At 37.2% G+C, this 14,286-nt stretch overlaps 1 protein-coding gene across 3 annotated transcripts in view; it reads right to left on the reverse strand.

Annotated features, from left to right (window-relative positions):
* Window positions 1-5,058: 5,058 nt before the first annotated feature.
* SPOCK3 (SPARC (osteonectin), cwcv and kazal like domains proteoglycan 3) overlaps window positions 5,059-14,286 on the reverse strand; it is a 166,815-nt gene continuing 157,587 nt past the window's right edge. For 2 of the 3 annotated variants that reach the window (XM_081960071.1, XM_081960072.1), the window contains 4 exons: window positions 13,906-14,127; window positions 11,483-11,545; window positions 8,782-8,919; window positions 5,060-6,885 (listed from right to left, as the gene is read on the reverse strand). In XM_081960071.1, coding sequence (XP_081816197.1) covers window positions 6,734-6,885; window positions 8,782-8,919; window positions 11,483-11,545; window positions 13,906-14,127 — 575 coding nt within the window. In that variant the 3' untranslated portion in view covers window positions 5,060-6,733. Of the gene's footprint in view, window positions 6,886-8,781; window positions 8,920-11,482; window positions 11,546-13,905; window positions 14,128-14,286 lie in introns of all 3 variants that reach the window. The other variant, XM_081960073.1, reaches the window with a different exon arrangement.

The following is a 14,286-nucleotide window of genomic DNA, read 5'->3' on the forward strand; positions in this document are numbered from 1 at the left end:
CAAATACTTGCTGGCAAAATTTTCACACAATTATTCCATCCTCAAATATTCTCTGGTCATGTTTAGGGCTGAAATCTACTGGAAGAAATGGGCTAATTATTATACATATACTTATTATTAGAAATGTTATATATTCAAGAAATGCACAATACTGCACTGATGTAACGATAAGAAATAAATGGCAATTAAAATGCAACCAAAATAAATAAACAAATTACATGCTCCTGAATGACTCAGGCTAGTCTATTTTTTTTTTGGGGGGGGGGGAATAAAACTATTCCTGGTATTCTATTTGGTACTTAAGATGTAATGCCAGCTGCACAAGATGCCACAAAACAAACTGTTTTGCAAATAAACAAACCTATTGAGCTACCATATCTGTTTCATTTATTTTGAAGCCAAAATATGCATTTTCCCCCCCAGAAATATTGGGTGATATTTTTGGACACTGATCTAGAGACGTAAAGCTTCATAAGTGCAGCATGTAAATAGATACAGCATATACCAATCATATGAAAATATCTATGTTGTAATACCTCCTCTGATTAAGTTAAAGTAAAAAGAGAGATTGAGGGAGTGGGTGGCCTACTAAAGTATACTAATCTTGTCTGACTCAAATTTTGCACATGTTAATAAGAAGGAAAGTTAGGTTAGTATTTCCTCCAACAGTATTCAACACTTTTTAAATTTTCAACAATGGCTGCGTATGTTCTATAAAAAACTGTGAAGTTGCAGATCCACGAAGGAGTATTTGCCAACATTTAGCAATAGCAATAGCACTTACGTACAGCTTCATAGTTCTTTACAGCCCTCTCTAAGCAGTTTACAGAGTCAGCATATTGCTCTCCCAACAATTTGGGTCCTCATTTTATCGACCTTGGAAGGATGGAAGGCTGAGTCAACCTTGAGGCAGTGAGACCCAAACTGCCAAACTGCAGGTGATCAGCAGGTGAACTGCCAAACAGCCGGTGATCAGCAGATGTATCCTGTAGTACTGCTTTCTAACCACTGTGCTACTGCGACTCATAGTTAGTAAGTAATGCACGAGTTTGTATTCTATACCTAGTCCTTTTACTCTTTATTTTTGCATGTTTATTTCCATGTCTGTCTCATATATGTATCAAATGGAAGACAATGTACAAATCCAGAATGAAAAACATTTGTGAGAACAAGCATAGATAACCATGATATACCAGTCACTGAGAAAAGTATGAAAGATGGTTGGATGATGTTGGAAGGTTGAGATTTTCATTCTTTCTTTAACTCATTCATTGCTGTACATGGCTGAAGAATTATAGGTGCAAACAAAAATAAAAAAATGAAAACACATTATTATCTAATTTCATAATGATAAAAAAACTGTTTGGACTCTCCAAAATTCACTTTGACTCCCCAACCAGTGATATAACATGCTTTTCTTACTTCGTCCCTTCTCTTTGAGTTGATATATTATGCATGTGTTTGTGGTTTGGGTATTTTGCTGAGAAAATACACAAATGGAAGCAATCAATCATGGCTTACTATGCAGGATGATTCTCTGGAGATCCTGTTAACATCTTCCCGGTAACTGTTCTGACTTGTTTAAAAATTCTTTTTTGTAAAAGAAACTTCAAAATCTCTGTTAAAATGGTGAATTTAACCATTGAAAGATAATTAAACATAGAAACTAGCATGAACCAGGTTAAGGAATAGCATTCAATGAAAAGGTTTTCTGAGGATTGTGGATGGCATATAGCAGTGATGGCGAACCTATGGCACGCATGTCACAAGTGGCACGCGGAGCCATTTGTCAGGGCACGCAAGGCGCTGCCCTGTCAGCTGGCCAGCGCACATGCGCGCGCTGGCCAGCTGAGTTCACCTTTTTAAAAGCCATTTTTCGCCCTCCCCAGGCTCCAGAGGCTTTATAGGAGCCTGGGGAGGGCGACAAGAGCCTCCCCCGCGCCCCCGGAGGCCCTCCTGAGGCTTCAGGGACCATCCGGAGGCTTCCCTGATGCCTTCGGAGCATTTAAAACGACCCTGCGAGCAAAGCCCCTGGAGCCTGGGGAGGGCGAAGAAAGCATGTAAAAATGGGGGGGGGTCGCGCGTTGTGTGCGCATGCACACTGGGGGGGTCGCACATTGCATTATGGGTGCGGCACGCCCGCACATGACCCCCCTGCGCTCCCCCCACTTGTGGCACGCGAGCCAAAAAAGGTTCGCCATCACTGGCATATAGAATATGAAAATTAATGTAATTAGAATTTCGCTTTGGCAATAACATTCTCAGTTATAATCCAAGGTCAATTCAAGATTCTGGTCTTAAACCCTTACAAATTATTTGCTGGACTTTGCACCCTGAGGGTATTCGTCCATCCCACTAGGTCTGAGAGGGTATATGTATATCAGGTCTCCTCCAACAAATAATGTAATATATTCTATTACTAAGGGATATATAGATACAAATTACATATATAATAATAGAATAAAGCATTTATTATTGTTATGGTTCATTGTAGCCAACCAGATGTTTACACTGGATTTGGAATTTTTATCCAAGTCCTTCACAATCATTGCAGGATGTAAGCTGTTCCAAGTAAAATTGCATTTTGCAATTGAAGGTGATTTAGTTAATGTCAACAGTGTTCCAACGGTTCTCCATTTGTTTTGGGATTGCACCAAAGCGCTGATCACTATTGGTTAATCTTTGCTTTCTTTGGAGTTCTATTTCTATTTGCAGGTCTGTTTATTTGGTTATTCCCCCCCTCCAGTTCTTCTATTCTGCTATCTCTAGGCACTGACACATTCATGATCAATTTTTTGTCTTTCTTATCGACAATTATTAAGTCAGACAGAACTCCCAGAACTCTTCACCATCTTCATTTTCCATTATTTTGTCTATTTTGTGGTCCCACCAGATTTTGCTTGCAGGCAAGTGGTATTTCTTGCAGATATTCCAATACCCCATTGTTGCTACTTTGACATGTCAGCCGCGCTGGTTATCATGGGGGTACCTAGGTGCTCCCATGTTACACCCCTTTTAGGCGGTCTGGACTGGTTGCCGGTTGTTTTCCGGGTGCGATTCAAGGTAACTAATTATGACGTTTAAAACGCTCCCTCGCTTAGGGCCAGGGTACCTGCGAGACCACCTACTGCCACCAGTAGCCTCCCACCATCCAGTGCGATCCCACAGAGTTGGCCTCTCAGGGTGCCGTTGGCCAGACAGTGTTGGCTAGCGCCCCCCCCCCCCGGGGAGAGCCTTCTCTGTGGGAGCGCCTTCCCTCTGGAATGAGCTGCCCCCGGAGCTTCGCATAATCCCCAACCACCGGTCCTTCCAACGCGCCCTAAAAAGTTGGCTTTTCCAGCAAGTCGGCCTGGCCTGAACAGAATAAAATAAATGATTAATTTAATTGTTAATTTTAATCTATTTTTTAAAATGTCATTGTTAATATTAACTGGGTTTGGTTTTGGATACTTTATTTAATTTCCTTTTTAATCTTTGTAATATGTGTTTTTTTTAATGTTGTACGACGCCCTGAGTCCTTTGGGAGAAGGTTAGCATATAAATCCAATAAACAAAAAACATTGGGCATGAATCATGAACTGAATTAGTTCAAGTGTGACACAACAGTGACACGAATAAAGGTGAATATAGATGTCACAGGATCCAATCTGGGTCGGTCACCGGGACCAGAGGTTTTGTCTTCTGAGCATTTGGACTCAAGCTGGAGCCCTTCTACAAGGAACGTCTCTCTAGCAGTGTGTGTGCACGAGTCTGAAAGCTTGGAAGACAAAACCTCTGGTCCTAGAACAAACAGTGACAGTTTATAAGGAATTGTAAGAATAATTAAATTTTCACTTGTTTAAACCACAAGTCAGTGTTTCTCAACCTTGGCCATTTGAAGATGTCCGGACTTCAACTCCCAGAATTCCCCAACCAGCGAATGCATCTTCACCATCATTTTTAAGGCGCTCCATGGCACAGGACCTAGTTATTTGCGGGATCGTATCCTGCCCCACACATCCCTCCGGCCGATTCGCTCACACAGAGAAGGACTCCTCTGGGTGCCGTTCACTAGGCTGTGTTCACTAGTGCCGTTCACTAGTGCCGTTCACTAGGCTGTGCCAGCGGGCGACGCCTAGGGGAAGGGCCTTCTCTGTGATGGGCCCGACCCTCTGGAATGACCTTCCCCCCGACATTAGAGTGACTACGGATCTCCGCTCCTTCCGTCAGAAACTTAAAACCCACCTATTCCAGCTAGCCGGCTTGGCCTAATTCCACCTATCCCACCTCAGTTCTATTTTTAAATTTTTAAGATTGGTTTTAAGGTCTCTTTCTTATTTTTTATAAATTGTACAGGGGTTGTTTAATGTGATTTTTACTTATGTGTATGTTTGTTTGTATGTTTTAAATTTATTCCTGTACACCGCCCCAAGTCCCTCCGGGGAGAGGGGGCGGTCTAGAAATTTAATAAATTATTATTATTATTATTATTAAGTGGCCAAAGTTGAGAAACCCTGCCGTAAGTGTAAATATACTGAAGTAATTCTATACCAGCATATTCTCTGTTTTCCCTTTTGATGTAGGATAGTAACTAATTAGTCGATTGCATTTCTGCTGGATGGTGAAAAAGTGTCCATTCCATGGCTTGCTTTATACAACCCTAACTAACAACAGAAGCCTCTTCCATACTTAAACAATAATAGGCTTCAGCACAATAAAACTGGATTGAGAATTTTCCTTTTACAAAATGAATAGTATTAGGCCAATGATGTGGTAAAGCAGATTGACTTTAGAAAAACATTTGACTTTAGTAAGCAAATTAGCTTGGATGTGTGAGACTGCAAATTGAACATTTTAATTAGCCTCACAATAAGTTACAATCTTACCTAATAACAACTGAGCACAGAGAGATTTTCCAATAGTTAGATGCATTTAATAAAATAAAAGCCTTTGTTGAAAATCACATTAAAGTATATGGAGATGCAAATGTTATTGCTTGGTATGCTGCTTTTTCATCTAGTTCAACTAATTCCAATATTACTTAATTCAAAAACTCTTAAGAGTATCTGTGGCCATAACTCTGTAAGAAACATTACACCACTTTGAATAAAAGATGGTTACAAGAGTCTTTATTTTGTAAACTATACATGAACGTAAAAAGAAAAACAGTATTTTAATGTTACATAAGATAATAATTAAATTTAATATTAAATCTATTTAATCAAATGCAAAGAAACTTTATTTCAATTAATTGCAGATTAAAAATGAGGGAAAATGATAATGCAGAGTTGAAATTAAACAACTGTTTGCATAATTACACAGAGTTTTTCAATTTCATTATGGCATGAAGCCATAATTTGATATGAATGCAGGTAGTGGAATCTCAAAACATTTACACAATTAACATGCTAACATAAATAGAGCGATTAAAATAATTTTGTCTATAGTCAAATTGTGAATGCAACTCTATTTAAGAATCATAATGCATTCTATAGGGTAATTATGTAAAAATTGGGGAGGAGAAAAAATATTCTCCATAACAGCAGCAGCACTTATAAATTTGGAATTTGGAAATGCTTGGCTACTGCCTTATAATTTTATTTCAGTATACATGCTATAAATCTTTCTATTTCTATTTTGCAAGGCACCTTACAATAGCTCCTCTAAAGCTTTGAACTAATAGCAAAAAGGGATAAATTAGATAAGAAATGTTTAGGATTATTTCATTAAAAATGAAAAAGACAGTGTGGAAAAAAAAACAATTATCCAGACGTGTCGTCATTATCAGTTACAGTAACACAGAAACACAAACTTTATGCAAACTTTTACTCAGGACAGGAGAAAGGAACAAAATAAAACACCTCAGTCGATGTTTGTTGGGATTGACTGAATTTATTTCTAGTTGATCTCAGAAAGGCTAAACAGATTAGCCTTAGTTACATTTTTGAAAAGGGGAATACTATGGCAGTATGTTAGATTGGGAAATCAAAAAGTTCCTGGAAGTCTATGGCAGACATTTCCATTTTGTTTTCCTTAAACAACATGGGCCCGTCCATACAGTTAATAGCAGACAAGCTTTAGAGCAGGGGTTGGGAGCTATCGCCCTTTTATGACTTGTGGACTTCAACTCCCAAAAATCCTGAGCCAACCTGGCTCAGGAATTCTGAGAGTTGAAGTCCACAAGTCATAAAAGGGCGATAGCTGCCAACCCCTGCTTTTACAGAATGAATGTGTATCATTTCAAGATCCTAGTAAATTTGGAAGTTGAAAACATAACAGTTCAAAACAGAAAGAGAGTACCTGGCACTTCGTGTCCTCTTATAGATTCTCTGCTGCTCTAATATACAGTAAGCTGATGACATGTTAAAGTTTCCTTCTCTTGCTCATGCACATTTTGAAAAATGTCCCTGTGATCTACATTATGACAAAGATGCTTTATAATGGAGCCCTGGTCTGCTGGAAGTGTGCCTTTACGTATAGATTCTGAAGCAGCAGTTGTCCTCACACACCTCAAATATCTATTTTTTCCCCCTTGAGGCTACACCCCAGTGCATTTTCTTCTGCTGAGTGGTATATAAAAACAACACATAATATAACGATTTTCATTTAAACGAAGAATGTCCAGCTGCAGTGTTTCAAATAATCATACAAAATATACATGTAGATTTGATTCCATTTGACCTTTGAAGGTAGAAGAATTTTCTGGGATAGCATCTTGTAAATTTTAGAGACAAATTAGTCACAACTAATAAAATCAAATGTATCCCTCATGGTCGTCATCATCATCATCACCCTCATCTTCATCATCATCTTCTATTTCATCTTCATCATTCATGATATCATCATCCTCATCATCTGTCCATTCATGGAAATCACCACTGGCAAAATCCCCTGATGTCTCTAAATCTACATAGCGGAGAGGAAAATATATAAATATGTAACATACACACGCACGCACAATATGTTTCTTTGTGTTAAGTGTCCTACAGTACTGTTATTTTATTTATTTTCTTGGAATTAACCCTAGAGACCCAGTTTGGTCTAGCAGTTAAAACACTAAGCTAGAAAGTGAGAAACTTGAGTTCTAATCGTGCCTTAGGCCTGAGAGCTGTTTGGGTGAAAGTCATTCTTTTTCAGCCCAACCCATCTCACAAGATTCCAGTGAGGAAAATAGAAGGAAGAAGGTGTGCTACATATCTTTATTGCCTTGAGTTATGGGTTGTGTAAAAATAGTTAAGTACAAATAATTAAAACAAAAGCAAAAGAAAATGATTGTGAATGTCAAGAAAAACACAGCACAATGCCTCCCAGAATAGAACAATAACAAAAACATTAAAATCAAGAAGGACTCGGGAAGTATCCTGTTCCCAGGCCTTTCCAGCATTTATGGAACATCCTCAAGGGGAGGAGGGTTATTGGAGGGGGGGAATACTATTTCAGAAGGAAAAAAACAATTGGAGTTATCAGATAACTAGGCCCTGGCCTATGAGGGTTTGTCTATGTGATAATTCTCACCTTAAATTGCACACAGAAGCTGGCTGGCAACCACTGCAATATACAAAATAGCAATGGCACACAGACGTGCCTGTGATATACAAATACCATCCTGTGCTGCCATATTCTTGACCATTTGTAGCTTCCAAATAATTTTCAAGGGCAATCACATATACAGCCTATTGAAGTAATCCAATCTTGAGATTACAGCATGAGTGACTTTCTGACAGATCTCTCAATCTATGAATGGGCCCAACTGGTGTACCAGATTAATCCATGCAAAGGTTTTCTTCCCAAAGCTGCCACTCGCTCTTCAAGCAGGAGCCGCAAATCTTTTCCCAGGCCTTTCCAGATAATACTATTTTAATAAATCACCAGAGAACTACAGTACCTGCTGAACTGAACTATACTGAAATGAAGTACCACAACCTCTCCTCAAATCACTAGAACTCATTTGAATTCTGAAGAACTCTGTGATGATATTAACTGCCTAGACAAAAAAATCATGATTTGCTGATTGGCTATTCTACCCTTCACTTTTTATTCTTTCCAGTTAAGGCTCTTTAGCAACATAACAGAACGTTAACAGAGAATGTATAGGGTGTTTATTGTGCACAGAATACCATTACATGTCAACCCAAGGTTGTTGTATTTGACTAATATATTCCCATCATCTTCTCTCTGGGGAAGGACAAAATATTAATTTGGCAAAAAAAGTGTATGTTTTTCAATTAAATAAATGGCGAACAACAGATTTATATAAAGTATCTTGTACTTCAAGTAGAAGATAAACTTATTAAAATTAAGGTTAATTATTATAAGCAGAAAGCAATGGCTCCTTCTGAAGGCAAGCAAAAATACATGATCTAAACTATGCTCAGTGATTTAATGAGTCTATAATTATGATAGCATTCATTGCAATTTTATTCATAAAACCAACCCAACACAATATTCTTTTATTAATTCATTACTTATATGAAAAATTAATGGTCCAAGATAAAGATGAAGATAAATGAGAAAGTGTCAGTCTAAAAATGCCTTCTTTCAATGTGTTTTGTATATTATTTGAGACATGTGCTCAATTCTCAGTCCCCAAATCTTTTCCAAATTAGCCTCCAAATCATCCTTTCCCAACGTGATATCTGTCTAACATAAAGTGGTAGAGATAAGTAATAGCTTAATACACTGTATGCGGAGACCCTCAAGTAGGGAAAATTAATTTAGATTAAAAATTAAAAATTAGCTATCGTAATGCTGGAATTATCACACAGGTTTAATGGGGGGAAAAGGGAGATTTTGGAAACTTACCACAATCTGCAGCCCCGTGTGTTCGGGATCCTGTTACCTCATTGCCATATCTGTCAACACACCAGCACTGACCTGCCGTTCCATGACACTGAGTTGGTTTATAGTAGCCATCTTCATCACATAAAGGAATATACTGCCCTGGACAAGACAAAAAACACAAATATTTTGCAAAATTTTGCAGCTTTTATATTATGACTCCAATGAATCATCTTGTAAAGAAGCTGATAGCACTTAATAGATATTTGCTTTAGTATAAGCACTCTTTCTCCCAAATTTCTTTTAAATATCAAGTCAATATGTCCTGAAAGAGATTGGTTGCTATGCAAAAAGAAAAAAAGAGAGAGAAAAAAGAAAAAGAAAAAACTGGCACAGTTTAGGAATAATGAAAGAGACATTGTAATATAATTTTAAGCATATTTAATTTGTAATTTAAATTATTGCCCTCTATTCTGATTATACTTTAAATTGTGCTTTATTCCATTTACATTTTAAATTGTGGTTTATTTCAATCTCATTTTAAACTGTAGTTTTTATCTCTGGAATTTAGTTCTTTGATATGGCCCAAGGGCTAATCAATAAAGATTGATTGATTGATTGACTACAACTCACTCTACAGTGTGTAAAGTTGATTATTTAAGCGTAAGCAGTCATCTTGGCAATTGGAAAGTTAATGGAAGACCAAACATTGGAATAATCAAATTACGGAGTGACTGAATGGTCCTATGGATTTCAGCTGTTGTCTGTGTGTGTGTGTGTGTGTGTGTGTGTGTGTGTCCGTCCGTCCGCCCGTCCGCGCGCTTTATAGGTACCAAAAATCATTCCATAGCTAGACAAAGTCATACCCCACAGATAATTTAATATATAAATTATATTAAATGTTTTAATTGGTTGATCTTTCAATTAATGAAAGATCTTTCAACAGTTCCAAGAAGGCTCAACACTAATTTGCATCACTCAGGTGATCCTGATGACATAGATAAACTTCCAGGTGATGTTAAGGACCCGATAAAAGAATGCAAATGACCAGCTGTCTGCAAGAAGTATAAATCCTTCCATTCTCCACCAACAAGTCAGAGCTGGACAAGCTTCCCCCTATGGATAAATATAAGATCTCTCTCTCTCTCTCCCCCTCCCCCATTCCTGTCTGTGTACACAGTAATGAAGGAACTTGTGTATGTGCAGGTGTGTATGAATGCTGTTATAGGTTCCATGACATTTTTGTTATCTGTAAGCTATTATAACAAAAGTATTGCCCTAGTATTGAAATTTTTCTTATCATATTGCATGACTCAATAAATACTGAATTTATCTATTTAATAGTACTATTCTATGCTGCATATCACAACCAAAACCAGGACTTCTGAGAATGCAGAAGGTAGGGTGCATCAAACTAGATGTTCTTTGGAGTATTTCCAGAAATTTATTTTTCACTACATTCAAATATGAACTTTATGCTATATGTATCTGCGTTGTCAATCTCAAGAATCTTTGGTGGCAATTTATGAGAATTGCAAGCCTGGTTTTCTATAATTTTGGGAGAAAAACAAAACAAAGTACAACCACGGAAGATAAATCAGCATTCTTTTAAACTTGACACTCCGAAGCGAAATATGTTATGCATTTGTCATCACAAAGTATGCTCCACAACTACACCTAGTCTATTTCAGTGATGTCACTGCTTCTCTGGCCAACATGAAGAAGCACTTGGTAACCTTCTCAAAAGCACAGTCTTCTTATTCCATGTTACTTTTATTTTAAAAATTGTCAGTTGTTCTTTCAATTTTCAATAAAAATAAAAAGATTATACCCTTTAATTAGCATAGCTTTGCAAAGTAGAATTAATAAAAATTATGCAAAAATGTTGTTTTATTTTAATTAACTTTTGTACCCGGTTTCCCTGAAAATAATACCTCCCCGGATAATAAGCCCAATTGGGCTTTTGCGCTAAAATAAGCCCTCCCTAAAAATATTGCAACACAGCAGCAGCCATGAGGTGACCATGCTCGCCGCTACTTCCTGCACCTCAAAAATAATAAGACATCATCGAAAATAAGGCCAAGCACTTATTTGGGGGGGGGGGGGGGAGGGTCAAAAGAAAATAAGACCTTGTCTTATTTTGGGGAAATCACGGTATTATCCAGTCTTAGTGTTTTAAAAGTAAAATGGCCATTCTAGCAATAGTTTAAAATAGCAGGACTATCTTCAAGGGGAGGCATAATGGATCTGTAGCTTAAAAGGTTTGGGAGAAGGTCTGTGCTCTGGCCACCAACTGACATAGTGAGCTCCAATCACCTGCCTCAACTCCTGCCAGTCTAGCAGTTCAAAAGCATGTAAATGCAAGTAGATAAATAGGTACCACTTCGGTGGAAAGGCAACAGCATTCAATGTTCCTCCGTACGTTTTGTGCTGTGGCATGATGTCATACTGGCCACATGACTACGGAAACATCTTTGGACAGTCTTGGCTGAATTGTTTAAATAAAGGGAGACGAGCACTACTATGACTAGCGGAAAAAGACCTGCAGGGACACCTTTACCAATTTACTATTTTCAAACTAATAATAGCTTTCAATGTGTGTCTATATTCTGTTATTAGAATTTTGGTTCATTATTTTAGGATTCATGTTAATTTTGTATTGCAGTTTCACTAGAAGTATTGTGTAAGCAAAAAAAAAAGCTTCAAAAAATAACATGCAACTTACCTAGAAACTTCTTCCCCCTTTGCTGTTTGTAAATGTTGCTGAGGAATGACTGGCAAGGTGGATCTAGAATAACATCAGGCATATTACAATTTTGCCATGTATGACAACTGAAGGAAGTTTTGCTCAATTTATAAGTTTCTTTCAAATATTTTAAATTGTTTGATTGTCATTTTAAACTCCTTATCCGGAAGATAGTCACTAAACTTGGTTTGCAAACCATTTTTTCTAGCCTGGACTACAGAAGCAAGTAACAATCTATTTGAGAATATCCAAAATTCTTGGGTAACCTTGTAGATGGATCAGGTTTGCCAAGCACCGGCCAAATACAGGATGATTATTCAATATATTTAGATAGGTTTGCCATGGTGTTCTGATTCTGCCTCTGCTTATTCAGATGTGCACTGAAATGTCATAGGATAACGTTTCCCAGGTTGAGTCTTTCCATACATTTTGATACATTTGGAACCTGAAGAAGGTTCTTTTAAATAAAATATGACAAGTACAGGTTTGCCCTGCTATTTACATATTAAATATATAAACTAAATATATTATTATTAAAAATAGATATCATACAATAGGCCTAACTTCTTTGAATTAGTTTAGTTTTTACAAAGGTACGTTCAGGAATGTCATTATCTCATTATATGTTCCACTAATAATTTCTATTAAAATAATTAATGCACATAGAGTCCATTTTAGATTATAAAAACATTCTGTTTACCCAAGTAAATTTTATTTCTATTTTTCATGTATTTATATATGTGTGATAGCATTATATATTATATAATAACTGACAATTTAAAGTATTCGAAAAACAGTATTGAAAAATAGCAGAGCATATTTATTTAGCTGAAGCTGACAGTAAGTATTCTGCAGAAGCAAAACATTAGTCACATATCTGTATTCTAAGGAGAAAACACAAAAGTACACAAACTTCTGACTTCCATTGAAGAGAATTACAATTGAAACCAGTGTTGGACTAGATTGTGCTGTCTTTGTACATAATTTGCTATTTTATTTTTCGAGAATAAATCCCCAGGAATAGGAGGGAGAAATCTATCAAGCTCTCTAGTACAAGACAAAATGGAAATGGAACTTCCCTCTGCCTACTCGCAGTGACCAACTCACCCCACCAGCCAACTTGCTGTGGCCAATTCATCATCAGACAACTTGCCCAGGACAACTTGCCATGGAATAATTCCACAATTCAATTTATTTAAAATAATCTAAAAAGTTATTTTAATTTTGGCATTCACGTTTCATTTTATCCCTCCTTTTGCATCAGTTATTTAATGATTTTATCCCATCGTTTCTTTGATATTAGTGCAACTCTTGTCCTGTAGGACATTGTCCTATGGCGAGTTGGCTGTGGCAAGTTGGCCATGATGAGTTGGCTGTGGCGAGTTGTTCTAGATCTAGACCCAAGACAGAACCATTCCCTAATCCTTGGTCTTCTGCTTTAAAAAAATCACTACTGCACCATACAGAATGTGATATTGGTGGGTTGAATCAACGATAAAGTAGCCAAGTGCTCACTTGCAAGTAAAAAGTCTTCTGCAAGTAACAATCTACTTGAGAATATCCAAAATTCTTGGGTAACCTTGTAGATGGATCAGGTCTGACAAGCACCAGCCATGTACAGGATGATTATTTAATATATTTAGATAGGTTTGCCATGGTGTGGCTTAATTAAATAATTAACCTTATATTCTACCTTTCTATCATTATTTCAAGGCTATACTGTGTTTCTCTGACACCCCCGAAATAAGCACTTGGCCTTATTTTCAGGGAGGTCTTATTATTTTTGAGGTGCAGGGGGCAGCGAGCGTGGTCACCTCATGGCTGCTGTTGTGTTGCAATATTTTGGGGGAGGGCTTATTTTCAGGGGAGGGCATATTTTAGAGAATGCACTCAAAAGCCTGATTGGGCTTATTATCTGGGGAGGTCTTATTTTGGGGAAAACAGGGTATGTACCAATGATATATGTATTTAGTGTATATCTAGTTATGTCCATGGGCTGAGTAAGAAGGTATCTACAACATTTTGAGTTTTGACCTCACTGAACAGCAAACCACTTTAATTCTTTAAGTAACGCTTTTGGAATTTCTTATATTAGCTCCTCCGTGCAATTATATTACCTCCTCCGTGCATGTATGTCTTTGTATATATGTATGTTTATATATGTCTTAGTGTACGCCGCCCCGAGTCCTGCCCGGAAAGGGAGCGGCTAATAAATCCAAATTTATTATTATTATTATTATAATGTAATTAATCTAGGATAGGACAATGTTTGTATATGTACGGATTTAACTCTTTTGTTGTTGTTGTTGCACTGTGTTTTCAAGAACCAGCTTAAACAAGGTGTATTTTTTCCCTATTTTTCCATAGCTTTCAACTGTTTAACTATTATTTTAATTGCTCACCTTGCTGCCTTTGGAAACAGTAACACCATTCATTGTTTGATATTAAACTGTCCTTGTAAGTGTCACAAGAATTGAAGAATGCCTTGGTGCACTGCTCATTCTTGTCAAGATATATGCTTCCAAGTTCTGATTGGTCCAAAAGTAGGTCATAGTTTGTATCAAGTCTGTTAAACATCCAGCCAAGAGAGTCCTTGCAAATTGGTAAAATGCTGGTATCAAATCCTAAGAGGAAAAGACACCAAGCAATTAATTCACTAATACAAGCATAGCTGACACACATATCAACAGAATCAAGGGTGTCCTTTCTCATGGAAACTGTTTTAGAGTATAAAACTAGATCAAGTCTATGCTAACGACTAATGACATTTAGCAAGGTTACTA

The sequence above is a fragment of the Natrix helvetica genome (genome assembly GCF_964273705.1).
Source record: "Natrix helvetica genome assembly, chromosome: 7".
In the NCBI taxonomy this organism is placed as follows: domain Eukaryota; kingdom Metazoa; phylum Chordata; class Lepidosauria; order Squamata; family Natricidae; genus Natrix; species Natrix helvetica.